The sequence below is a fragment of the Schistocerca gregaria genome, chromosome 5 (genome assembly GCF_023897955.1).
Source record: "Schistocerca gregaria isolate iqSchGreg1 chromosome 5, iqSchGreg1.2, whole genome shotgun sequence".
NCBI classification, from domain to species: Eukaryota; Metazoa; Arthropoda; class Insecta; order Orthoptera; family Acrididae; genus Schistocerca; species Schistocerca gregaria.
This window is the reverse complement of record NC_064924.1, coordinates 458,939,342-458,966,553: the sequence shown is the minus strand read 5'-3', so window position 1 is coordinate 458,966,553 and position 27,212 is coordinate 458,939,342. Positions and strand designations below refer to the sequence as shown.

Sequence of the window (27,212 nt, the reverse complement as noted above, 5' to 3'; positions counted from 1 at the left end):
CCATTTTGACAAAATCCCTAAACAGTCTTGCCAGTCGGATTTTCGTAGTACATTGAAATGCTGCTACATTCGAAGATGAACATTACGGAATTTGTATTTACTTCGTTGGATAATGTATGAAAATGCAGTGGTCAAAACTCGGGGCGGAGAAAAAAGCTCGTCTTCCACCTTTTTTTAAAATTTATTTACTGACGCATAGGTTTTGGCTGCCAGTATTTATCTTAGTGCCTGCAAAGCAATCCTGTGTAGCGCTACATACATTCGACGGCAGAAGTTAGTTATGGCGGCACCTACCAACATTTTACAGAACTTCCGCTTACTTTGCACTCGATTCTAAGCTGCAGGCGGTTTTTGGATTACAAAAACCAGAAAAAAAGTACGGCTTAGATTTGAGTAAATACAGTATCCTCACATCACGCAGACCATTCAGGTGTGAATGAACATTGTCCTGTTGAAAAATGGGTATTATGGTGCTGTCACATGACAGGTAATGCATTCTCAGAGGATGTCCATGACATTACATTGTGCTGTCAGAGTTCCCTCAATCACAACCATCCGAGACCAGAAGTCATACCCAATTGCTCTCCAAACCATGACATCAGGAGTAACACTGCTGTACCCCTCCAAAACACTGGAAGATTGGAATATCTTCCCAGGGTGCTACAATATTCATTGACAATAGTTGTCTGAGGTAGTGCAGAACCACGACTTATTGCTGAATACAATGTGGCACCATTCACCAGGTAGTCCTTGCTTCCTGGTCACAGTACCATTCCAAATGCAACTGTGTGTGTTATGGCATTAACAGCAGCAGGACTTGGATGATAATTCCATAGTCAGATTGCTGCTAGTCTCTGAGCAATGGTGCAGGATGACATAGAATGTTGCAAGAAGTCAATTACTAAATCTTGGATGACAGGCACAGATGTGAATGGGTTACTTTGTGACTGGTGCAAATTGTGGTGATATTTCCTCATGGTGGTCAGATATAGTTGACTAGAACCTTGACGATAACTATGCTTTTCCTCCGATTCCCATGCTATAAATCACTGGACAATTTCACCTTCATAATTCCCATGAGTTTGGAAACCACGCAATTCTACCCACTGATGAAGTGGAGACCCACAATGAGGTCTTGTCAAATTGTATCAGATGCTGATAATCTTGTATCATCTGATTATACTTCATCTCCATGCCTTCAAAGTGATCATCCAACATATGACGCTGTTCACAACCCCTCATATAACCTACCAGGCCTGGCAACAACACTAATGCACTCTGGTGGTTGTTCTTCCTGTCACCCAGAGTAGCAAATCTTATCATTTACATATGCATCAATGGTGCGTACGTGTACAAAGTTATGAGTCTTCCTGTCAGATTAAAACTGCGTGCCGGACTGAGACTTGAACTTAGGACCTTTGCTTTCTGCAGGCAAGTACTCTACCAACTGAGCTATACAAGGAAGACTAATGACCCATCCTCAAAGATTTCATTCCCCCAGTACCTCATCTCCCACCTTTCAGTATTGCCAGGAAGTTTCATACCAGCACACTCTCTGCTGCAGAGTGAAAATTTCATTCTGGAAACATCCCCCAGGCTGTGGCTAAGCCATGTCTCCACAATATCCTTTCTTCCAGGGGTGCTAGTTCTGCAATGTCTGCAAGAGAGCTTCTGTGAAGTTGGAAGGTAGGAGATGAGGTACTGACAGAATTAAACCTGTGAGGACAGGTTGTGAGATGCATTTGGGTAGCTCAGACGGTGGAGTACTTGCCCACAAAAGGCAAAGATCCTGAGTTTGGATCCCGAGTTTGAGTGTTGGTCCGGCACACAGTTTTAATCTGTCAGGAAGTTTCATACCAGCACACACTCTGCTGCAGAGTGAAAATTTCATTGTGTACAAAGTTACATTGACCTTGTCTTCTGGACACTTTACTTTCTTGTCAAGCAGTGTATAAGGCTATGATCAACTACATGTCCCATCCTTGCCAAACTAGACCTGTAAGTATATACTTTCACATAATTATGATTTACACATTTACACTTTTTGCTATTAAATTATATCACAATGTCTCCTAATAACAGGGATGCACGGACAAATAAAACTACTGCTACTATTTACTCCTACCAGCTTAAATAATATGCTGCAAGATGTTATGGAGACATTCCGTATACAAAGAATAGGTAAGCAATGGTAGCCAGTGGTATGCTTGAGGTGCAGTGGGGGAGGAGGGGCGGGGGAGGGGGGGGGGGAAGGGTATCTGTTACAGACAGCTTCATAAGGCTGTAAACAGAGCCAGTGTTCTCTTCAGTTTCATCCACAGGAGCACCTATTTTTTCCCCACTATATAACCACTCTTACCTCAAATTTACTCATTTGCATAATTCACATAATAGAAACTGCTTGAATGATTGTATTGTGTATTGTCATCAGGTAAAAAGTATTGCCTGCCAAGGACACAAATAGAATTATCTGTGTCAGGAGACAAAGTGTTTGTCTACCACACACTGTAGTCTATATTTCTTTACAGACTACATTTTCAGTAATCTTCCAGAAAACAGAAGATGGATAGTGACAAACCACATACTTTCAAGGCCAATTTGAAAGCTTTTCTCTTGATAACCACTCTTACATATCAGTTAAATTGTGATTCTTGTTATTGTTACTTACGAATATCAACAGAGTTTAGAAAGTAGTCTTATCACTATGCTTTTATTAATCATTGCGGAGCAGATAAATGCACTGTTCATAAGATGTGTGAACAACATGATACACGTCAAGTGCCGTCAATTTCCTTTTTCACACTGTAGCACAGTGAACACCCTGAAATAATAGAATTGCTTTCTCTCCAACCTCCTTATGATAACTGATGGTATTAATGACATACATATTCGTATGTGAAAAGTTGCCAAATTTGTTCCTGTTATCCCTCCACCAAAGCTACAATGTAATTTACAAGCTATCATATAAGATTACTTGCTTGTACAATTTGAATACCTATACTGTTATAATGTTTGTTGTCTTTCAAAACCATACTCTTGCACTTTGCATACTATTATCTGTTATCTAGTGCAGTTCCTACTATAGTGTATGGCAATGTTTGAAAGTTGAACTATAATGTCAAGGATGTTATTTATGGGTCTATGCTCTATCCACTGTAAATTCTCAGATTTCTAAACTATGTTATACTTAATTAGCACCATACCTTAACATTACATAGAAGAGGATCATGACCTTATCCAGCTTTCAAAGCATCTGAACTTCATGCTTAATGTAGCTGAAGAAGGTGTTACATATCAACAGGTGTACAAAATTTATAACATATTTTACCTGAAGGTACTGTTTTAAGTAATAATGCTGTTGTAATACTTAAATATAAATCTACAAATACACTGAAGTGCCACAGAATCTGGTATAGGAATGGATATTCAAATACAGAGATGTGTAAACAGGCACAATATGGCACTGCAGTCAGCAATGCCTATATAAGACAACAAGAGTCTGGCGCAGGTGTTAGATTATTTACTGCTGCCACAATGACAGGTTATCAAAATATAAGTGAGTTTGAATGTGGCATTATAGTCAGAGCTTGAGCGATGGGACACAGTATCTCCAAGGTAGCGATGAAGTGGAGACTTTCCTCTATGACTGTTACATGGGTGTGCCATGAATATCAGGAATCCAGTAAAATATCAAATCTCCGACATCACTGCGGCTGGAAAAAAGAGCCTACAAGAATGGGACCAGCAATGACTGAAGAGAATCATTCAACGTGCCAGAAGTGCAACCATTCTGCAAATTGCTGCAGATTTCAATGCTCAGCTATCAACAAGTGTCAGCATGCGAACCATTCAATGAAACATCATCTATATGGGCTTTTGGAGCTGAAGGCCCACTTGTGTATCCTTGATGACTAAATGAGACAAAAGCTTTATGCCTTGCTTGAGCCCATCAACACCAACATTCGACTGTTGATGCCTGGTCGGATGAGTCTCGTTTCAGATTGTATCGAGCAGATGGACAAGTATGGGTATGGGGACAACATCGTGAATCCATGGACCCTGCATGTCAGCAGTGGACTGTTCAAGCTGGTGAAGGCGCTGTAATGGTGTGGGGTGTGTGCAGTTGGAGTGATATCGGACCCCTGATGTCTAAATACAACTCTGACAGGTGACACCTTCGTAAGCATCCTGTCTGATCACCTGCATCCATTCACAACCATCATGCATACCAATGGACTTGAGCAATTCCAGCAGGACAATGAGACACCCCACACATCCAGAATTGCTACAGAGTGGCTCCAGGAACACTATTCAGAATTTGAACACTTCTGCTGGCCACCAAACCCATAAGACATTATTGAGAATATTTGGGAAGCCTTGCAACATGCTGTTCAGCAGAGTTCTCCATCTCCCTCGGACTCTTGTGGGTTTATGGACAGCCCTGCAGGATTCATGGTGTCAATTCCCTTCAGCACTACTTCAGACATTAGTTGAGTCCATGCCACATAGTGCTGCAACACAAGGGGGCTCTACATGATATTAGGCAGGTGTACCAGTTTCTTTGGCCCTTCAATGTAATACAGACTGTTTCCCGTTAACAGCATACAATTCCACTGCTTACTAATGGGCAGTTAGTTCATTGCTGGAACAAAAATCCTTACCCGAAATGGATTATTGAAAGTCAGTGAAGCACGTTCACAGAAATTAAACTGGTTAGTGATCTTCTTGGGTTTCATTGGCACAGGAGCTTCAACTACACTGTCCTTCCTGTCATCTCCTTCACCTTCTCCTTCAGGTTCTGCTTCTCCTGCTTCTTGTTCACCTTCCTGCCCCACTTCCTCACCTTCAGTCCCTTTCTCACCACTTTCCCCAGCTTCTTTTTCCCTTGTTCGTGCACTTGCTCCATCATCTAAAACCAGAGCATTCATAAAACTTAACGTGTTTTATTTTGTCTTGCAACTGGAGAAAGAATTACAACATATTTATTCATTTTCCAAACAGGGAAGATTATAAGAATATCTAAAAGGGAACAAATGGGAGTGAACATTATTCCCTTCTGAAGTGATTGTAAAACAAGGTCTACTGTAGTTTCTTATCATTCTTATGAAAACAATCTGAAACATTTTTCTTATGGTAGGTAAAGAGGGTGCAAGAGTGAAATGAATTTAGTTGCTATTAGATGTAATAAATGGACTGTGTCAATTATAATAAATCTAGTCATCAAAAACACATTCATTCACTCATTTAACAAAAAAAGTTTTTAACAACACATGTTCTTTTCACCATCAGTTATTTTCCTTTACAGAAAGTATCCCAAGAGTTGCTTGAGTTGATGAGTGTAAGACTCCAATGCATTCCTAGTTACCTCACATAGGAAATTACAGAGGAAGCTCCTTTACATTGCCTGGAGATGTTGCTACTTACTATCAATACATCAGTTTAAGACTTTTTTTGTATATGATGGGCTTGGAAGCCAGTGGAAATGTTTCAGTTTGAGATACTGTTTGGTAAAAATTAGAAGCTCTATGTCGACTACAGATAATCTTTTAACACGTGGTAATTTCTAATGAAACAGCACAACCAAAATGCTGGAAGGTGCTCACAATATCTCTCTATTCATTCCTACAATTGCTTAGTGATAAATATTGCTGACCACTCATGAAACAGTGTTCTATAACTTTCTTATGAATCATTTTCTGTTACCTTAGCATTAATATGTAAAATAATGAGCCACCTATGTTATACATTACAGAAGTGTCTGAGGAGTGATACCCTGTCCAATAGTGAAAATAATAATAATAATAATAATAATAATAATAATAATAATAATAACAGTGTCATACATTATCAGTGCACTATTTGTGGAACATCCAGCAAAGTAGTAGCTGGCTAGCAGCAGGCAAGAGAAGAATACACAACAAATTATACTGTGTGTCTTAAATTCATGAGAATGCAATTGATGTGAGGAGTCAGTCATCTACTACTAAAACATTTGCAGTGCATTTGTCTCCTTACAGTTCTAGTAAAAATGCACTCCTGATGCCCCACATTCAAGTCAATGATGGGCTGGCTAACAGTAAACTGTCAATGAACCCATATGACTCTACCAGATATTATGTGACATCCACCAAACACTTGTGGTTGTCCTGTGAGGATAGGTTGTGACCCATGCACCATTATCATCTCACATTCAAAGTCAGTTATCTTTTGATGTGTTACAGCATGCAATAGAAAACTATTCATAATCAGACAGTTCAGAGGTCAAGCACATGATCTGATTCCACATGTATGCTTTGACCCATGATATCCTTTGTGATGTTATGAGTTTACATTCCAAAGGATGTAAATGGCATGTTTGAAATGTTAAGTGTGGTGGTTGAAGTAACTGGTGTAAACTATTGCGTTTGTAAACAATGCTGTTTATTCCAAATACTTCATGATGTATTAAAGTGGTTAGAGTGGAACCTCAGTGCTTCAACCACTATTGGAGAAACTAGTGGTGATTATATTTGTATTCTTGTTTCTCACAAATATTTAACTGTTTTTTTTCCACATCTGGCATGATTTCTAAGGGCAATGTCAGGCAGGAACCTAAGAGTGCAACTTAATTTTTGCAAGTGAAACCATTAGTGAGTATAATTGTAATGTTGTTTCTTACAATTATTTGCATGTTTTTGTAATTTGGTATGTTTGTCGGGGATGAGTTTAGGCAGTAATCTAAGTGTGAAGTTCAAATGGTTGCTAGTGAAGTGAGTCATGACCTTGTTTATAATCTTGGTTCTTACAAATATTGGGCAGGTTTTTTTCCCCCCAAATGTGACACTGTAGAGATACAGGGCATAACAAGTGGACTATTTTTATAGGGGTCATACTGCCATGGGTGGCTCATTCTTGTGGTGGCTGTACGTGTTTGTGATGTACTTTGCAATAGTGGTTTAGCTGAAAGAGATCAAGTCTTTGGTATTTATTGGTTATTTATTTGTCTTCAATTTTTGAGCTGTTAGTTTTAGTTCATAGTTTGTTGATTTTTTAGACTTCATGTTTGTATTTCTTGTTTGCCTTGCAGTTATGCTTGAATATTTTGTTGTTTGCAGTACAGTTTGTTTGTTAGTTTGTTTGTGTGTGTGTGTGTGTGTGTGTGTGTGTGTGTGTGTGTGTGTGTGTGTGTGTGTGATTTGTGGCCAGCCTTGACTGATTTGGAATTCTATGATCTATAAGTATGTTTTTATGAGCTTTTTCATTCATTGTACGATTGTATTTTGTTTTTGGTAGGAAAATATCTTTCAAATGGGGGTTTTCAAATTTGTGTTGGTTAGTTTCCATTGGGGTGAAGAGGCAGGGTGGCTCTATAGATATGTGTGTTTTACCTTTATATGTGCAGTTAAACTTGCGGTACTGGTTTCTATGGTTGTGTATGGGGTTTTTGAGCTATGTATGTCAAGTGAAATATTCTAATCCAATTGTGTTGTTTTTGATTTTTTTGTTTGTTTGTTGTTGTTTTGTTTGTTCTGGGGAAGGTTCTGAGTGTTATTTTCTGATTATGTAGTTGTTTTGTAGCGAGTGTCTGGTATCATTGTCTTCCTTTGAGCTATACAGGTCAAGCAAAATATTCAGTTCCAATTTTCTCTTTTCTGCATCTTTTCATTTGGTTTATTCCGGAAGGAATTTGTGTGTATCATGATTTTCCAATTTTTTGGTTGCTTTGGAACAATCTTAAGTTTGGTCTTTTTTACGTTTGGTTTCAGTTGTAATAGTTTATATTGTGGTCACCATGTTAAAGGGTGGAATTGGCCTCTTATTAAATGTATCTGTGATTGTCTTTGTAACATGTGTAAAGCTGTTTACTCAAAATATGACATCAAGGGGCAAAGTAGATGACCGTGCTCTAACCTCTAGTCCAGATATTGTTTCTACACTTGTGCCATATGCCACATCTAGCTGCAGCACTGTATCTGACACACCTTTAGATGTGGCAACCTTCCCACAACTTTTGGCCATTCAGTTTATAAGTACAAGGTAAATAGATTTTTCAGTCTATTATACTTCTCCTCAATGGAATAAAATACATCACCAGCCACAAAAGTCGATCCCACCACAACTTCTATATTTACAGCAGTTACATGCTCCTCTGTGCAAATAAAGAGTGTTTCTTATAGAAAATATTACTGGTCAAAACTAAAAAAAATCCCATAAAAATATAGGAATTTTACTTGTGTTGCAAACAGATTTCTTATAGTAAATATTACTGGTCAAAACTAAAAAAAAAAAATCCCATAAAAATATAGGAATTTTACTTGTGTTGCAAACAGACAGTATTAAGTGATCCAGGCTGACTCTCTATTGTTCACTGCTCATACTGCATTGACCATGTCTGTCTCTCTACTTAAGTACTCTTATTGCGATGCTGTTGTTAGACCTAACACTTGCAACCCACTGCCTCCTACATCACCCATTCCATACATATTGCTTGAAATTGTGCTGGCATCAGAACAGAATCAGTGGCTTCATGGAGTGTGTATAACATAAAAAGTGAGGTGCATCCTATTATATCAAATGAGAAATGGCAAACACAGTATTCTGCTATGAATTAACTGATGTGTTAATTGATAGGTTTGAATCATGTATACTGAATGATACCATTACTGTCACATTCCACCTGTAAATAATAATGATAATAATAATAATAATAATAATAATAATAATAATAATAATAATAAAGCCCGGGAAAAGAATAGGCCTCCGGTATGTTCTGCCAGTCATAAAAGGCGACAAAAAGAACAAACCACTAATAGGGCTAACCCCCCTTTTAGTGTGATCAGTTGGTTCAGGACACAACTAAAGAAGCCTCGGACAAGCGCCGTGATGGTCGGGGACGACGCTTGAACCCTATGCCCGCCCACAATGGTAACGAAACTGCTAGCCACACAGAAAATGATTTAAATCCAAATAGAGGTGTTTTGCAGGATATGCTTCCTGCAACCACCCTAGAAGGAAAACAAAGACAGAGGATGAGATGGTCAGATGAAGTTAATTGACACCTCATGTTCTGTTATTACCAAGCAACAAACCTAGGAACCAACACAACTGGGTACAGATCACAAGTATACACAACATTTATTACCAGATACCCAGAATAAAAATTTTTAACAGAACAATGACTAGCTGATCAGATCCGTGTAATAATCAAAAATAACAGGATACCCCAGTCAGAGTTAGAAAACATCAAACAACAAGTACAACAAATACTGGAACAAAATAATGTGCAATCAGAAGAAGAAGAACAAAATACAGTAATGGACTCAAACAAACAAACAAAGAACAACACACATCAATTAAACAATCAGAGGAAAATGAAATCTTAAGACTGCCACCAGAACAAGCACAAATAGAACACGAAGTGACACACATGTTAGATATAGAAGAAAAATTTCAGCTGACATATATAGAATACAAAGACACAAATACAGACATTAGACCATTCTTGCATTGACTGCCAAATAACCCACAAGTCGAAACAACAATAAAAACTATCAACACAATCATACACAACAAAATAAATGAAAACACAACTATGGAAGAGTTACAACTACTGGTTTATATAGGAGCACTCACTACACTAAATATACACACTAGGCAGAGATCAGAACCAACTAACAAACAGAAGAAACCCACAAAACCAGCATGGCAACACAGGCTACAGATAAGAATAGAAAAACTGAGAAAAGACATTGGACAGCTAACACAATTTATAAGACATCAAATGTCAGAAAAAAAAATGAAACAGGTTAGGTAAAATCTCACAACAAGAAGCGATAGAGCAATTAGATGAAAAGAAGCAGAAATTACAAGCATTGGCCAAACGACTTAGAAGATACAAAAAAAGTGAAAATAGAAGGAAACAAAACCAAACATTCAACACAAACCAAAAGAAATTTTACCAGACAATAGATAACACACACATAAAAATAGACAATCCACCAAACATAACAGACATGGAACACTTCTGGAGCAACATATGGTCAAACCCAGTACAACATAACAGGCATGCACGGCGGATAGAAGCAGAAACAGACACATACAAGATGATACCACAAATGCCTGAAGTGATAATTTTGCAACATGAAGTCACCAAGGCAATTAATTCTACTCACAATTGGAAAGCCCCTGGAAAAGATAAAATAGCAAATTTCTGGCTAAAGAAGTTCACCTCAACACATTCACATCTAACTAAATTATTTAACAGTTACATTGCAGACCCATACACATTCCCTGATACACTTACACATGGAATAACTTATATGAAAACTAAAGATCAAGCAGGCACAGGAAACCCAGCTAAATACCACCCCATAACATGCCTACCAACAATATACAAAATATTAACTTCAGTCATTACACAGAAATTAATGAGACATACAACACAGAACAAAATTATAAATGAAGAACAAAAAGGCTGTTGCAAAGGAGCATGAAGATGTACAGAGCAACTGATAATAGATGCAGAGGTAACATATCAATCTAAAACTAAACAAAGGTTGTTACACTACGCATACATTGATTACCGAAAAGCTTTTGATAGTGTACCCCACTCAAGGTTACTACAAATATTGGAAATATACAAAGTAGATCCTAAATTGATACAGTTCCTAAACATAGTAATGAAAAATTGGAAAACCACACTTAATATCCGAACAAATTCAAATAATATCACATCACAGCTAATACAGATTAAGCGTGGAATTTACCAAGGAGATGCATTAAGTCCTTTCTGGTTCTGCCTTGCTCTGAACCCACTAACCAACATGCTAAATAATACAAATTATGGATACAATATTACTGGAACATACCCACACAAAATCACACATTTGCTATACATGGATGATCTAAAACTACTGGCAGCAACAAATCAACAACTCAACCAATTACTAAAGGTAACAGAAGTATTCAGCAATGATATAAATATGGCTTTTGGAACAGATAAATGTAAGAAAAATAGCATAGTCAAAGAAAAACACACTAAACAAGAAGATTACATATTGGATAACCACAGCGACTGCATAGAAGCGCTGGAAAAAACAGATGCCTATAAATATCTAGGATACAGACAAAAAATAGGAATAGATAATACAAATATTAAAGAAGAACTAAAAGAAAAATATAGACAAAGACTAACAAAAATACTGAAAACAGAATTGACAGCAAGAAACAAAACAAAAGCTATAAATACTTATGCTATACCAATATTGACCTACTCATTTGGAGTAGTGAAATGGAGTAACACAGACCTAGAAGCACTCAATACACTTACATGATCACAATGCCACAAATATAAAATACATCACATACATTCAGCAACAGAAAGATTCACATAAAGCAGAAAGGAAGGAGGAAGGGGATTTATCGACATAAAAAACCTACATTATGGACAGGTAGACAATTTAAGAAAATTCTTTCTAGAACGAGCAGAAACTAGCAAAATACAGTTGGTAGAGCACTTGCTCGCGAAAGGCAAAGGTCCCGAGTTCGAGTCTCGGTCGGGCACACAGTTTTAATCTGCCAGGAAGTTTCATATCAGCGCACTCTCCGCTGCAGAGTGAAAATCTCATTCTGGAAACATCCCACAGGCTGTGGCTAAGCCATGTCTCCGCAATATCCTTTCTTTCAGGAGTGCTAGTTCTGCAAGGTTCACAGGAGAGCTTCTGTAAAGTTTGGAAGGTAGGAGACGAGGTACTGGCAGAAGTAAAGCTGTGAGTACCGGGCGTGAGTCGTGCTTTGGTAGCTCAGATGGTAGAGCACTTGCCCACGAAAGGCAAAGGTCCTGAGTTCGAGTCTCGGTCGGGCACACAGTTTTAATCTGCCAGGAAGTTTCATATCAGTGCACACTCCGTTGCAGAGTGAAAATCTCATTCAAGTTAAGGATGATCCTAAAACAAGTGGTGTAAAACATTCTTAAATTGCAGTATGTTTAAGATAGGAAAAATAAAGAACTGATACATAAAATAAACTGTGGAAGGTGGCCATCCAAAGAAGTATATTACATTTAATGTGTTTCTTGATGGATTTCTGTCAGTTTTTAAGAGCTGGTTTCCCAAGAAAAAATGTAGTACAGCACTAATAAGACATCAGGAAAGCTGCAGACTGCAAAAGTAATCAAATATCATGTGCAAGGATAAAGGAAATTAAATGAAATGGTTAAGGCAAACAAGGAAGTGGAACTGATGCCATATTACAAGAAATACTGTGCTATCTTAAGGAAAGTGAACTGCATGAACCACTCAGACAATAACATTAGATCCATACAGGAAGTAAAACAAGAAAGCATGTGACAGCAGTTAGGTAGTTAACACACTCAACAATCGTTTCCTGAAAGTAGCTCAGAGAGTTCATGTGGACTGTTCGAGGGATAAAGCAATAAAATACATGAAAGAAGGAATGCCATATACAAAGCCAAATCACAATTACTCCATTCACAGCCAAAGATACATACATGAGGGTTGTTATACAAGTTAAGAAAGTTTTGATCTGATGAGTCATGCATTTCTCTACCCAACCCCCACTGCCTTGTCATAGACCTTCCTCAAACATTGAGCAAGAATGATTGTTTACTGTTTGTGCAGTTTTGAAATGTGTCACAAAATTAATAATCCTGCCAAGGTTCATAGTGTAAAACTCTTTCTGAGTGCTAAACTAGTCTGACATATGAAGTTTCAGTTCGAAGATATTGCATTATGTTCAATAGGAGATGAATTAATATTCTTGATGAAGTATGATCAGGCTAACATTCATTTTTGACTGACAAAATCAAATCAACAATTGGGGGAAAAAATAAACACAGCAGACATTTCTCTACTGAAGTACTGAACTTTTGCCTAGGGCATTCTACACACTAACTTTATGACCACAAGAGAGACCATAAATGGTATGGTCTTCACCAACTACACAGTACCATAAAATGCAGTTGGATTGTTGTCCAGTGGCATTGTGCTGCATGATAACACTCACCCACATTCTGCTGCATTAAAGAATTCCCTTTGTCAGTTTAAGTGGTATGTTTTCAACATCCACATTATAGCCTGGACTTGTCCCTGAATGATTACCATCTTTATCACAAATGGAAAGATTTTTTGATTATTAAACTCTGTAGAGATGACAACAAACAGAAAGAGGACATTAAGTGTCTGGTTCAGCAACTTGGCAACAATTGAATATGAAGAAGGCACAGAAAACCTTGTGGAGTGCTGCAACAAAAATTGGCAAGGATATAAAAATATGTTGTTCTTAAATTTGAACAGTGACTGTCAGAAGTTAGCTACGATATCAGAATTTATTGTTGTAGAGACACCACCCTACATCACTATGGAAACTGAATAGCTGGCACAATTTTAATGTCGACAACTGTGTTGCCAATACCCAGAGCGTGCTTGTAATTGGGAGTACCCTCTGATGAGACCATTCCAAAATCAGAAATATAAGTTGGCCCACTGTGGAGTGCACAAAAAGTGTGCTATCTTATGGCTATGGACTGGACTTTGCTTTGGAATATGGGCTTAAGATAGCTTATATTGTTTCCAAGGAGTATTCTATATATACCTCTTCATTGAGAATAACCCAAGGAGAGCCCCCATCGATAGTGTGTGTAGATCACTTTTTACAGAAGTTGTAAAATAAGTTTTCTTTCAGTACCTTGAATAATGTCTGGGGAAACTAATCTTCGTTGCTTTTAGGATGACTCTCACAGTTGACAATAGAAAGCAAAATATAACTGGGTTTATAACACCTTAAGTAAAGCAATAAAATCAAACAATGGAAACTCGAGGTAGGAATAGCAGCAACGTAAGAAAATACAGATTGCTACTTACTGTAGAGAGGAGACATCAAGATGCAGACAGATGCAATTAAAAGACACTTACATAGAGCTTTTGGAAACAGCCTTCACCAATAAAACAGAGATAGACACACCATTCACACACACAAGCACTCATACCTCATGCACATGCAGCTGTCAACTCTAATTTCTCTGGCCAGAATGCCTGTTACTAAAATTGGTAATGCACATGTTTGCAATATATTCAGTTACATATATAATACATCACTATCAAAAAGTACATTTACAAAAATATACCTTTATAAGAAATTTAGTGAGGTAGATGATAACTGCTGACCAATTCCACTGCTTACCTTCTTCTCAAAGATTCTTGAAAAGATTATGTACACAATAATAACACAGCTATCTCAAAATATGATACTTAGTCTCAGGATTAACTGCTTCCTCAACTTACAACCAAACTGCAGCCTTTCAACAAAACTAACGAAACTGCCATAGATCTCAGGATCTACTAGAGATCATTCAGTCAACATACTCTAAGTATCAAAAACTAATTCATATACAAAAATATATTGTCAATGCTCTGTTTTTCTGATTAGTTATATATGACATCAAATGCCAGACAATTCTGTTACACGACAAAGTTGACATTTGACATGGGGTAAGTTTAGTTGACCCTAGTCTCTAGTGGGATTACAGAAGGGGGTCAGTCAGGCACACAGGCTTAGACCAATGAGGGTACTTGTTGCCCACTGTATAGTTTGGTGTACAGAAGGTGTTCATGCTTTTGGCACAATAATTACAAGTAATAGCAAGGTGTGTGGCTTGAGAATGGACATGTCAGACTGATACCAATAACCACTACAGCTGAATTTTATATCAATGCAACTGAGACAGGCAAAATAAAAAAAGTTATCCAATTTGCTCACACTGTTTTTCAATTTACAAAACGATCATACCAAATTTAAAAGACAAATTACACTAAATGTTAGTTTCTTTGTTTGCTAAAAAAATATTGTGCAATTTACAGTATTCTCCTACAGGAAGTTAAATATTACAGTACTAGAGACCATTTTGGTAACTGCCTTCAATTCTATCTAACTAAAAGGATGAATTGTGTCACATTAAGAAACCCAAGGAGTGCACACAAGGAAACGGCACCTTCAGAGTGGGAAATACTCATTCTACATTTATCACAGGAATCAATACTGGATCTGTTCTATTGTTGTGATATATATGATGTGCCACTTCATAGATAAGAGAAAAATAGCTCCCTTTGCTCTTGATTCAATTATAATCAAACCTAACAGAGTCAATTCAACTCATCAAAACATTAAATGAATTTTTCTTGAAAATTATCAATTATTAGTTTTATTTTAGGCTTTACCAGCGTATGATGATACTGAAGTGTTCTCAGGCACTCACAAAGATAATGTCACCTAAATGACTCACTATTTCGGCAAGCTGATTTGTTACTGTCTTGAGGGGCTCATGATGACTGACCGAACTGTCTTCCATTGGGTACCACCTTACACAGTATGATTCAGGAGAAATGCCACATAACTTGTGAGTTATTTCACATGTGAAAATAAACCAAAAAAGTCCTATGAAGATGTGTCTGATCTATTATCATTATGGAACTGGAGCAAGCCGAAGACTACACACATCCACAAATGATCATGAAGACAGGTGCCTATATTACTTACCCAAATGCTGTGTAGACGCTGTGGTGGACAGAATAATGGTGGGGCAGATGACTGATCCATCCTACAAGAGATGTGGGGATTCTCCAACAGATGGCAGGACTGTGACATTGCACCAAGGCAATAGCTACAAGCATAACCAGTGTGCAACTACGGTGTGGATAAGTGAGCACTCGTGAGGCCATGTAAGTGTCATGCTTGAGTGTTGTTTAATTGAGTGTGTTGGGTTTCTGTCTTGTTTAATTGAGCAAGTTCATAGTGTCCTTGAATACCAATATGCCACATATGTTCACCCATGCAGAATATGCAAACGAGTTGTTTGTGTACAGATACTGTAATGGAGTCCCTATGCAGCTGTGACAGAATAGCAGAGTCATTTCCCTGAATGATAAACCTCCTGTGACACGGTACTTCCCAAGGTTTTTTAAACATTACGGGAATCCAGAACACTACGCTGTGTACATATAACATCAGAAAATGAGGCCATCCAGTCAGTTGAGGAAAGGGAAGATATTATTGAATGGTACAATGGAGTCCCACCACCAGTACATGGTGCATTAGTCATCAGTTCGATACTTCACAAACGTGAATGTGACGTATGTGACATTCTGAGGGCTTGTACCCATTCCACGTGCAGGCCGTGCAGCATCTGTATCCAGGTGAGTTAGTAAGCAGACAATGATTTTGTAACTGTTGGCTGTATACAGAGACATCATGTAGTTCACTACACTTTATTTTACAGATGAAGCTGAATTTACATGGAATGGTATTATGAACATCCAAAATTCTTAGGCATGGGCGATGGAGAACCTACATGACACTATGGAAACAAGATTCCAAGTTAGGTTGTCAGTGAACGTCTGGTGTGCTATGATTGACGACCTGATGATAGGGCCTGCGTTCCTCCCAAATCGTATGACAGTTACAGAATATTCAGATTTTCTGATAGAAAACATACCTGCATTTTTGGAAGAAGTGTCATTAGAGGTATGATGGCAAATGTACCTGAAACATTATAGATCACCAATTCACTGTACCAGACAAGTATTCCAGTATCTGAACAACATGTTTCCTCTATGGTGGATTGGCCATGATGGACCCATTAACTGGCCTTCCATATCACCTATCCTAACACCATTAAACTTCTGTTTATGGGGCTGGTTAGAGGGAGATGTATAAACTACAAAGGTGAATAAACATGAAGAACTGGTCACTCACAGCACTAATACATTAAAGACCACTGAGATGATTTTTGATGTACAATACAACACACCCTTCAATGTGTTGACAACTGCATTGAGATGGATGGCGGATTTTTTGAACACCTCTTGCAGAATGGATAGGTCTCTGTCCCACTATTATTCTGTCCAACACAGCGTCTACACAGCATTTCAGTAAGTAATATTCACACTTGTCTTCATAATCATTCATGGATGTGTGTAGTCTTAAACCTACTCCAGTTCCATAATGGCTGAAAACTGGACGCATCATGTTCACAGAACTTTTTTGGTTTATTTTCACATTTGGAATCACCTCACAAATTATGTGGCATTTCTCTTAAATCACCCTGTACGTCCCATCCCTCTTGCTGTTAATCTTTGGCAAGTAGTGATTGTGCATGACTATACAAGTGAGGTAGAGGGCAAAGTGCACCAGTGGGAGTCAAATTGTGATCCTGAGTCACTGTACCGCAACTACCAAGCCCTTGATGCTACCGGGTTCGATGACACATATCTACATGGTGTGCTCTCAGGTCATAGTTGGCATGGCACAAGAGGATCTTTCCAATCTTTTGACAGAGTGTTGTCATGTTTTGAGCATGTTCAAGGGTGGGACCCAACTCTTACCTAGATAGAAACTGCTATTTTTGTAGGTGGAGTTCTACAGATTACTTTCAGTGCAACCTCAAAATGCTTCAGAACGTTTTAACAACCTGGTACTGTTGTAATTCATACTGTATCCTTTGGAGACATAATCCTCTGTGACAGCTGAGGTTGTTGATTGTTCTTTATCTGTGTGACACATGCTTCATGCATCTTTCTTGTGCCATCTGGATTGAGGGACCAATGTACATTTTCCTGCACTGGCACCAGATGTGATAGACTCCTGGTTTCTAGAGAACTAGTTTGATATTAAAAGACCTCCAACCATCTGCCATCTTTGGTGGCAGGCAGAACATGCACTAGAACATTCTTCCAATGTGTTGTCAATGTACAGGACAGGAAAAAATAGCAACAGGTTTCTCTTTTCCCTCTGCAAGTTTCCGACTAGACTTCTTCCATTTATAGTATGCTGGTTGTAACTGTTCTCCATGAAAACTGTCTGCAGCTGCTGCAAATATGTTGCTGTACTCTCTTAGTCAGAGATTAGCAAGCTCTGTGCTCTATGACAAAGCATGAACTAGGATGCCACAAAACTATTAAAACAGGCCAACATATTTTGGGATTGTGTTTTACAAAATAAGCCATAGCTGCAAAATACTAACATGAATTCTTTACAGACGAATGGAAAAAATAGTAGAAGCCAACCTCGGGGAAGATCAGTTTGGATTCCGTAGAAATACTGGAACACGTGAGGCAATACTGACCTTATGACTTATCTTAGAAGAAAGATTAAGAAAAGGCAAACCTACGTTACTGGCATTTGTAGACTTAGAGAAAGCTTTTGACAATTTTGACTGGAATACTCTCTTTCAAATTCTAAAGGTGGCAGGGATAAAATACAGGGAGCGAAAGGCTATTTACAATTTGTACAGAAACCAGGTGGCAGTTATAAGATTCGAGGTGCATGAAAGGGAAGCAGTGGTTGGGAAGGGAGTAAGACAGGGTTGTAGCCTCTCCCCTGTGTTATGTTATTCAATCTGTATATTGAGCAAGCAGTGAACGAAACAAAAGAAAAATTCGGAGTAGGTATTAAAATCCATGGAGAAGAAATAAAAACTTTGAGGTTTGTTGATGACATTGTAATTCTGTCAGAGACAGCAAAGGACTTGGAAGAGCAGTTGAGTAGAATAGATAGTGTCTTGAAAGGAGGATATAAGATTAAGATAAACAAAAGCAAAACGAGGATAATGGAATGTAGTTGAATTAAGTCGGGTGATGCTGAGGGAATTAGATTAGGAAATGAGACACTTAAAGTAGTAAAGGAGTTTTGCTATTTGGGGAGCAAAATAACTGATGATGGTCGAAGTAGAGAGGATATAAAATGTAGACTGGCAATGGCAAGGAAAGCGTTTGTGAAGAAGAGAAATTTGTTAACGTCGAGTATAGATTTAAGTGCCACGAAGTCTTTTCTGAAAATATTTGTATGGAGTGTAGCCATGTATGGAAGTGAAACATGGACGATAAACAGTTGAGACAAGAAGAGAATAGAGGCTTCTGAAATGTGGTGCTACAGAAGAATGCTGAATATTAGATGGGTAGATCACATAACTAATGAGGAAGTATTGAATAGGATTGGGGAGAAGAGAAGTTTGTGGCACAACTTGACCAGAAGAAGGGATCGGTTGGTAGGACATGTTCTGAGGCATCAACGGATCACCAATTTAGTATTGGAGGGCAACGTGGAGGGTAAAAATCACAGAGGGAGACCAAGAGATGAATACACTAAGCAGATTCAGAAGGATGTAGGTTGCAGTAGGTACTGGGAGATGAAGAAGCTTGCACAGGATAGAGTAGCATGGAAAGCTGCATCAAACCAGTCTCGGGACTGAAGACCACAACAACAACAAAGACATAATGAACTGATAACTAAAGACAGCACTTTCCCAGTAAGTAAGGCTTCATTCCTATCCTTGAGTATTAACAAATCATAATAGTCTGTCAGAGATGCAACTGGGAACTGCGGGCCTTAGATCGACAGCAGGAGAGAAGGAAGGATGTGACATGGCAATTTAGGAAATGACATTATGAAATTACCAATACGAGGACAGACAATTAATGTGGTTCACTAGACATGTATAGCACACATACATTGTATAGGGTGGGCAAAATCAAAGTAGCCTGGAAAACAGAGTTCCAGGGTACAAACAATCACAGCGGAGAAAAGGAAATACAGTACTAAGTTGACTACAGCAGATGTTTAAAGTGACCACCACTCATCTGTTGGCACTTTTGGGCTCTGGCCGACAAGTTGCTGAAGGTGGATCAACACTGGACTGCCGGAATTGCTGCCATCTCATACGAAATGTTCTGCTGCAGTTCTTCAGGGCTACAAGGATTGTTGCGAAACACCTTAGACACACTCATACTAGAAATAATTCATGAGAGAAAATAAATAAATGACATTAATATTCAAATTTCTTTTAAAATACACTAAAAGTGAGAGGAACTGATGTTTTCCATTACAAAATTATGTCTTAAAAATTACGTCTTAAAATGTATTGCCTTGTGATCTATGATTTTCAATATCAATGACACAAGTTTACAGAATCTTGATGGTTAGTGTCACATGCCAAGAGATGTCCATTACATTTTTGTCTTCCTGCTTTTAAAATTGTAATATGTGTACAAGTTATTAATAACACCCTCTTTATTTGAATACTAGATTTTTACCTGCAGCTTCACCCGTGTACCTGTATGTCACATGCATTGCGCACCTCCCTTCCTCCCCTCTCTCTCTGTCCATCTCCTCCTCCACCATCTCTCTGTCTATGAAGTCAACTCCCCTCTGCTCTCTGTCCAATGCCTCCTGCCCCCTCTGTGTCCATCTCCTCTTCCTTCTCTGTCCATCTCTCCCTTCTCCCTTCTCTCTCACTCTTTTTGTCTTTCTCCTGCGACAGCCCATTTTCAGCGCCATCCCATCCTAATGGAAACTGATTCTTACCACCACAGCACTTCTTTGCAAACAACAGGTCATATGTATACCAAGTTTGGTTGCAATTCGTCCATGGGGTTAGGAAATGTGCAAACTAAATTCATTCATTTGTAAATACATACATACATTTTTATGATATATACAGATATGATAACTTTTTTTCAGCTAACATATAAGCCTCAAAGTAAAGTTCTATTAGAGATATTAAATTCAGATACTGCACCGATTGTTCCTCCTTCTGCAAGTATCTGATAACGAGCATCCTCGGAGTCCTTGGCCAGACATGTTCCTTCAATACTGAGGAGAAATACTGTAGGCTCTGGTGGAGGAACAGGAACAAAGGAACGTTCTTTAAAGCTGAATTGTACTACATTATCAGGAACTTTACTGGTTACTGCAGTCAGAACACGTGTAATATCTTCCTTCTGTTCCTGTAAACAAACATATAAAAACCTAAAATTGATATCTACAGTCATGCATGCATTGCATAGTAATGCCCGTTCAAAATATGTAAGATAATACACAGGAGGATATAGTGCACAGTCTTAGAGAAAAGTGAGAATCTAGTAATTTCAGCCCATTAGACTGTTGCATTATACATATTATTTTCATTCATTAAACAAATATATATTTATCAAACAATGAAAACTACAGGTTGGAATATCAACAATATAAGGAAAAGAATAGATTCCTACACTGAGCTGCAGAGAGGCCCAACGAAAAGACTGTTACACATTTAGCTTTGATCCAACACGCACACACATCCATTCACAAAAGTAAGCACATCTCATACACAAATGATCATCATCTCCAGCAGATGAGACCGATCTGCCAGAGATGGCAGTCATGTGTATGTGAGCTGTGCTTGTTTGTGTGAATGAATGAGTGTTTGTTTCCTTTTATGAAGTAGTATTCTGCAGAAAGCTAAAAGAGTAACACACTTTTTGTTGTGCCTGCCTGCAACTCGATGTGCCGTCTTCATGGAAAGTAGCAATCTACCCTTTTCCTTATATTGTTAAAAATATAACAAAGTATTTTAACAACAACCCACTTTTATAGTTGCTATAAACTACTTGATTTTTTAAAGCAAGTCAAGTAAAATAACGTAATGTGAATGTTGCACAAATATACACTCAACATTTGTGTAGCTGATCTAACACAAATGAATGATTAATATATTGGGAATCTAAATTATATATGTAGGACTGAAAGGGTTAAACATAATTAAAAATAAATGTAATTAGAAATAAGTAACTACAGAAATTCTTCCCTCTAAATATAACATTGAAGGCAGCTTTTTAAAATGTCTGTTACAATTATAAGGGAATATACCAACAAAAATTATTCCATTTAGTTGTACAGATGATCACAACACAATGAATTCTATAGAAAATCAAATAATTGTCTGAGTTGAAGGACTTCCAGAAAATTGTACTGCTCCATTCTACCCTGTATGAAGCATTGTATTGAACAAGTAAACACAGAGCGTCAGCAGTCACTCAGCACAGAAGGACAGTCACAACTGGCGTGACGGATGTGTCACACCTCTAACAGTTGCCCCATGCATGGACTGGTGTTTCTAACAACAGATTACTTGCAAAAATACTTTCCAGAAACTGTCTGTGTAAACAGTCCTTGTGATTTTCAATATTTTCAGTGGGTGTTTTTTAAGATAAGTCTTTCTCAGAGAGAGTGATGTTGAACAACTATAGACCCAGTTATGACGACCAGTAGAAAAATCAAGAATGGCAGCTTGGACAGCACAAAGAGTGACCACCATTATAAATTTTGATTTTTTTCCTCAGAATATATGTAGCTTGTTAAATAACAAACAAGAATTTTCATGTCACTAGAGGAAACTGAAAAATCTGTAAGTATTTCTACATAACAGAACATCATTTGGAAGTCACAGAAGCTGGAAATATACACATAGATGGATACACATTAGTATTCCATTACTATAGACACAATGTACACCAAGCAGAGTGGCTACATGGAATAAAGGATGTAATAAAGTCCCACGCTACAGGTCTACATGCTGCATTTAGCATCCCTCAATGTGCTGTACTTCAGCAGTAAACAAGGAGACACGATAGCAGTTCTGACAGTGTACAGGCACCAACAGCAAATGTTTCAAACTTCATCAAGCAATTAGAGTGGGTACTGTTATTTAGGGGTTTAGAGTCCTAAAGATATATCTACAAAACTGGCAATTTTGACATTTCTGCTTCACAACTGTCTTGGAAAATCAAATTATTCAATGACAAAACAGAGGAACCTGTATCTTTAACTATTCTGAAGATAGTGTACATTGCATCTACAAAATCACTTACATGTTTAATGTCACAGTAGCACCTTGGCTTTTACACAATTTTGGTTCCTTTGCAGTACTATGGCATTAAATGGCATGACGGCAGTGAGAAGAAGGATTTGAAGGGGAAGAAATAGGGATGAAGAAAAAAAGACTGGCAAAGTTTAGGAAACAAGGAGAGTTTTGACAAGTTGCTCAGAACCCCAGGTCACGAGAGACTTACTGGACGTGGTGACAAGAAAAGACTGATTGTTGGGGACTGTAGTGGGATTAAATTTGAAAACCTGAAACTTTAAAGGTGGAAGATAGGGCAATAAGGAAGACAGAGATTACTGACAAAATATAGTGCAAGAGTTAATAACAGTGGAAAGCTAAGTGCATTTTAAGTGGTCAGGAAATAAAAGATATAGAAAAACTAAAGGGGAGTGAAGAGAGGATTGGTTATTGAGAAGAAATGCTGAGACTGAAAAAGGCTTGTAAGGCATGATTTTGAGGTGGTGATGTTGTATCAAGTTGAAATAGTGATCAGAACTGTTGAAGGCATAGTTCATTGTCAGGTTTGCTGTTGGAAAGCTTTTGGGATTGGGTTGCAGACTGATATTTGCAGTTGACATTAACCCTAGCATTACCAACGTATTTTTTGTTACATGTAATACCAACGGGGGGGCCTCAAAGGCCCATAAAGAATACCATAATTTATTTTATCATAAATCAAGTTTATTTACTTCTGATACCTCTAATAACAATTCAAAATGCTTAGACATTGTTTTTGTATACTGGATAATAAAAGATGTTATTATAATAGGAATAAAATGAACAAATCACGAGATTCAGTTTATATATTTTTTGGAGTAATGTTTCAAAATAGTGTTTTCTTATAAAAACGACTTTTTTAATTCAATACACTACATGAAGCAAAAAAAATTTACTGTCTCATTCTGCAACGCATTTTTCACACAACACTGTCTTCCTGCAGTGTTTCCCACAGACGTGTTTGTGGCACTGAGAGCAGGTAACAGTTGACTTTCCCAGCTTGTTATACTTGATCTTTTTAGATGCAGCTTCTTGGCAGCATAGGTGGCACCGTCCACGTGTTCCTGGTTCTTCTGTTGAGGATGATGGTTCTACAGAGCAGCTGAGCTTCCGTTGTGTGATGCTTTCCATTGCCATTATTACTGGCTTCTGAAGTCCATACAAATTTTGTGCCCGTTTATCTACTTGAGATCTTATTAGTTCGAGACCTAAGTTAGTGATAAAAACCCTTCTGCGGTTTAGCAAATTCTTTTTCCAATTCGGAAAGTTGAGGAGGAAGAGTGAATATGCATTTATTGCTGCTATGTCAATGAGTGTGTAGAAGAGGGACAAAGGCCATCTTCTTGTTCCTCTCTTTGTGCTGTAGTGTCTTGCCATCTGGTCTATGGTGTCCACGCCTCCCTTTGTAGAATTATAAAAAAGATTTATGTTAGTCTTTTTTGAGTCTTCATTCAACACCCCTTCTGAGTGATAAGTTGAAAGCATCAACAGCAGTCGCTTTGGCTTCTCGCGGACTAGCGTTGATGCAAGAGTAACTGGTGGCCTCTGTGTCTGAGGGTCAGTATAAGCAAAGATGGAAGAGTGTAAACTGCGGCCAGTTGTAGTCTTCAGCTCTTCAGGTATGTGTCGTCTGTTAGACTGTAGGGTGCCAACAAGTGTGAGGTGAAAATCATTCCATAGAGTCTCAGCAAGCTCCACTGAAGTATAGTACCGATCTGTGGTAACATTACGGCCTGATTTTTCAATAGATTTTATTAGTCTCTTTACAATTTCCATCGGTCCATTTGAATGCTGTGTATTTCCTGACTTGCCTGTATAGATGTCCATGCTGATCACATATCTAGTCTCAGAATCAGACAGCATTCGAATTAGAATGCCGTATTTTCCAGGTTTTTCTTTTAGAAACACCTTGAATGGACAGCGACCACGGAACAAAGACAACATCTCATCCACTGTTGTATGTAGACCAGGAATGAAATACAATGGAAGTGAAGAATTGAAGCTTTCAAAAATTTCCCTCATTGGAGCAAACTTGTCAGTCTGGCGACGAATTTCTCTTGTGTTCTTATCATCAAACCTCAATATTTTAGTCAATTCGAAAAATCGGGTCCGACTCATTGATCCATAGTACACTTGTCGGCCCTGAAGCAAAGACCATAAATCTTGGACAGGTATCTTATTGTCATGATTTGAACCCATGATTAGGAAGAGTCCTATATAACAAAATAACTCATCTTCATCTGTGTGCTGAATACTTAGTCGAGAAGCCTCTTCATTTGAGTGTAGTTTTATTAGATTCATAATTTGAGGTGTAAAAAAGAGCTCTATAGCCTCTTTCGGAGACGCAATTCTTCCTTGTTGTCCTAGCCCCATTCTTTCTCGCATTATATTTTGTACAGAACGCCGATATTGTCGAGATGGCTTCGTAATATACTCTCGTCCACTTTTTGCAATGAATTTATCACATTCCGTATCATTATCATCTGGTGGATTGGCTTCAACCTCATCTTCATTCTCAGATGATGAATCAGTTCTAATTTCTTCCACATCATCATCCACTTCACTTTCCTCTAAATCTGATTCGTTCAAAACTTCTTCTAGCACTCTTTCAATGGAACTATCATGTAAACGTTGTCTACTCATGTTGCTGGTTCAACAGCAGCAGAAACACTGAAAATAACAATGGTCCGCTTCATAATAATATGTCTAAAGGCAAAAATGCCAAAATTCGTTTCATGGTAAGAATTTGAAACGAAAGACTCAACCTTGTAAATCTTTCCTTGCTATTACCAACAGGTGGGCTTCTAAGGCCCACAGAGAATTAAATCAAGTAAATGAATTTTAATTACATTTTTATTCCGAAATTCTGTAATGAATCAATAGTACATTCAATAACAAACAATTACCTTTGCTTTCAAGTTCATATATCAAAGGGTGTGGATACAACATAGAAAAACTGAGTCAGTCGGCCTACGAGGCCCCCCGTTGGTAATGCTAGGGTTAAGTGTGAAGAAAAGTAGTTCCTTCACCAAAGCAGCATAACTGAATGCACAGGTTTAGGACTGAAAATGAGACCCTTGCATAATACAGATAACTCAAGAGGGGAGGGTGCCTTAGATGAGAGATTGAGAACACTGTACTGATGTGGCTGGTTCTTGTGATCAGAGATATCATTTCTCTGGTGTAGGCTGGGGGACGTTAAGAGGCTGACCAAGCACTTCTTCTCAGTAACTACTCCCCCACCCCCCACCCCCCACCCCCCACATCCACCTTATCCACTTAGCTTTAGCTTTTTGCTCTTACTAACTCTCTCACTATGTTTTGTTAATAATCTCTGTCTTGCTTACTAGCCTATCTTCCACCTCTTAAGCTCTATGATTTTCAAAGGACATACAGTGCAGTCCTCAACAATCAGTCTTTCCTTCTAACCCCAATCAGTAAGTCTCTCCTGGCCCAGGGTTCTGGGCAACTTTTCCATACTCTCCCCATTTTCTTCATCCCTCTTCCTTCCCCTTCACCCCTTCTGCCAGAAGAAGGAGCTACTGCTTCTGAAAGCGTGCACATTTCCTTAATCTTTATATTGTGTGTGTGTTCTCCTGCCACCATGTGGTGAGTACATTTTTTATCTATATTTTCAAAATTGATCATTTCATTGATGTAACAACAGCTGTGAATTTCGAAATATGTATAAAAAATCTGGAGCAACCAGTACCCAACATATCCTTTATCGACATAATGCTTGCAACAAACATCTACAACACCGCATATCCATTATTGTGGGGCATGGAACATATCAATCTATTGTGAGTAATATGTCATTCAAGCCATTGCTGTTGTGCTGTCTACATGTTTTCTAGAGGAAGAAAAATTCGTAATCTTGGGAAGACTCAAACATGTGCAAATGAAGAGAATTAAAGTTGACTTACTGACTATAATATATTTTCATCATCAGGCAGTAATGCTATTGCAGGCTGTGGCAAATCATCAACATGTGTGGGACAACATGTGTACCTAATGTGTTCCAAAATGCTACGCGTACAAATAGCAATTTCTAGGGCTCATACTTCAGGTTCTATTGGTGAAAACAAGGCAGGGTCAAGTGTTTTGGATAGCCCTTGTACTACGGACCACTTGTATACCCAACAGAAAGATTGTCTTAGTGTCACTATCCTAAAGACAGAGTCAAGGTATGAATATCACACACTTTCTCCTGCTTAGGCAAATGGAGTAAATTAGTTGGTTCTTTGTGCATTTAATGTGGTCTACAGTGGCCTTCATGGGACATATGGAGGCACCATTAGTTCACGATCAGTTTCTGGGGAAACCACACAAAAAGGGTTTTTTAAAATATTTTCACTACCCCTAACTAAACAAAACCAAACCGAGGAGTCCAAGAAGCTATGCACAGCAGATGGCTGAAATTTTTGCAACATATTCCTAAGATCCTAATTTGGATAACTGTAAAAATTTTCTTTATATCTTTATCTGTTTCTAAGATACAGTGGTTCAAAGTAATCCTACTTCT

The 27,212-nt window shown here is 38.2% G+C and overlaps 1 protein-coding gene across 2 annotated transcripts in view; it reads right to left on the bottom strand.

Moving 5' to 3' along the window:
- LOC126273102 (dynein intermediate chain 2, ciliary) overlaps nt 1-27,212 on the bottom strand; it is a 305,511-nt gene that overhangs the window by 199,603 nt on the left and 78,696 nt on the right. For both annotated transcript variants that reach the window (XM_049976536.1, XM_049976535.1), the window contains 2 exons: nt 20,567-20,774; nt 4,662-4,909 (listed from right to left, as the gene is read on the bottom strand). In XM_049976536.1, the coding sequence (XP_049832493.1) occupies nt 4,662-4,909; nt 20,567-20,774 (456 nt within the window). The remainder of the gene's footprint in view (nt 1-4,661; nt 4,910-20,566; nt 20,775-27,212) is intronic.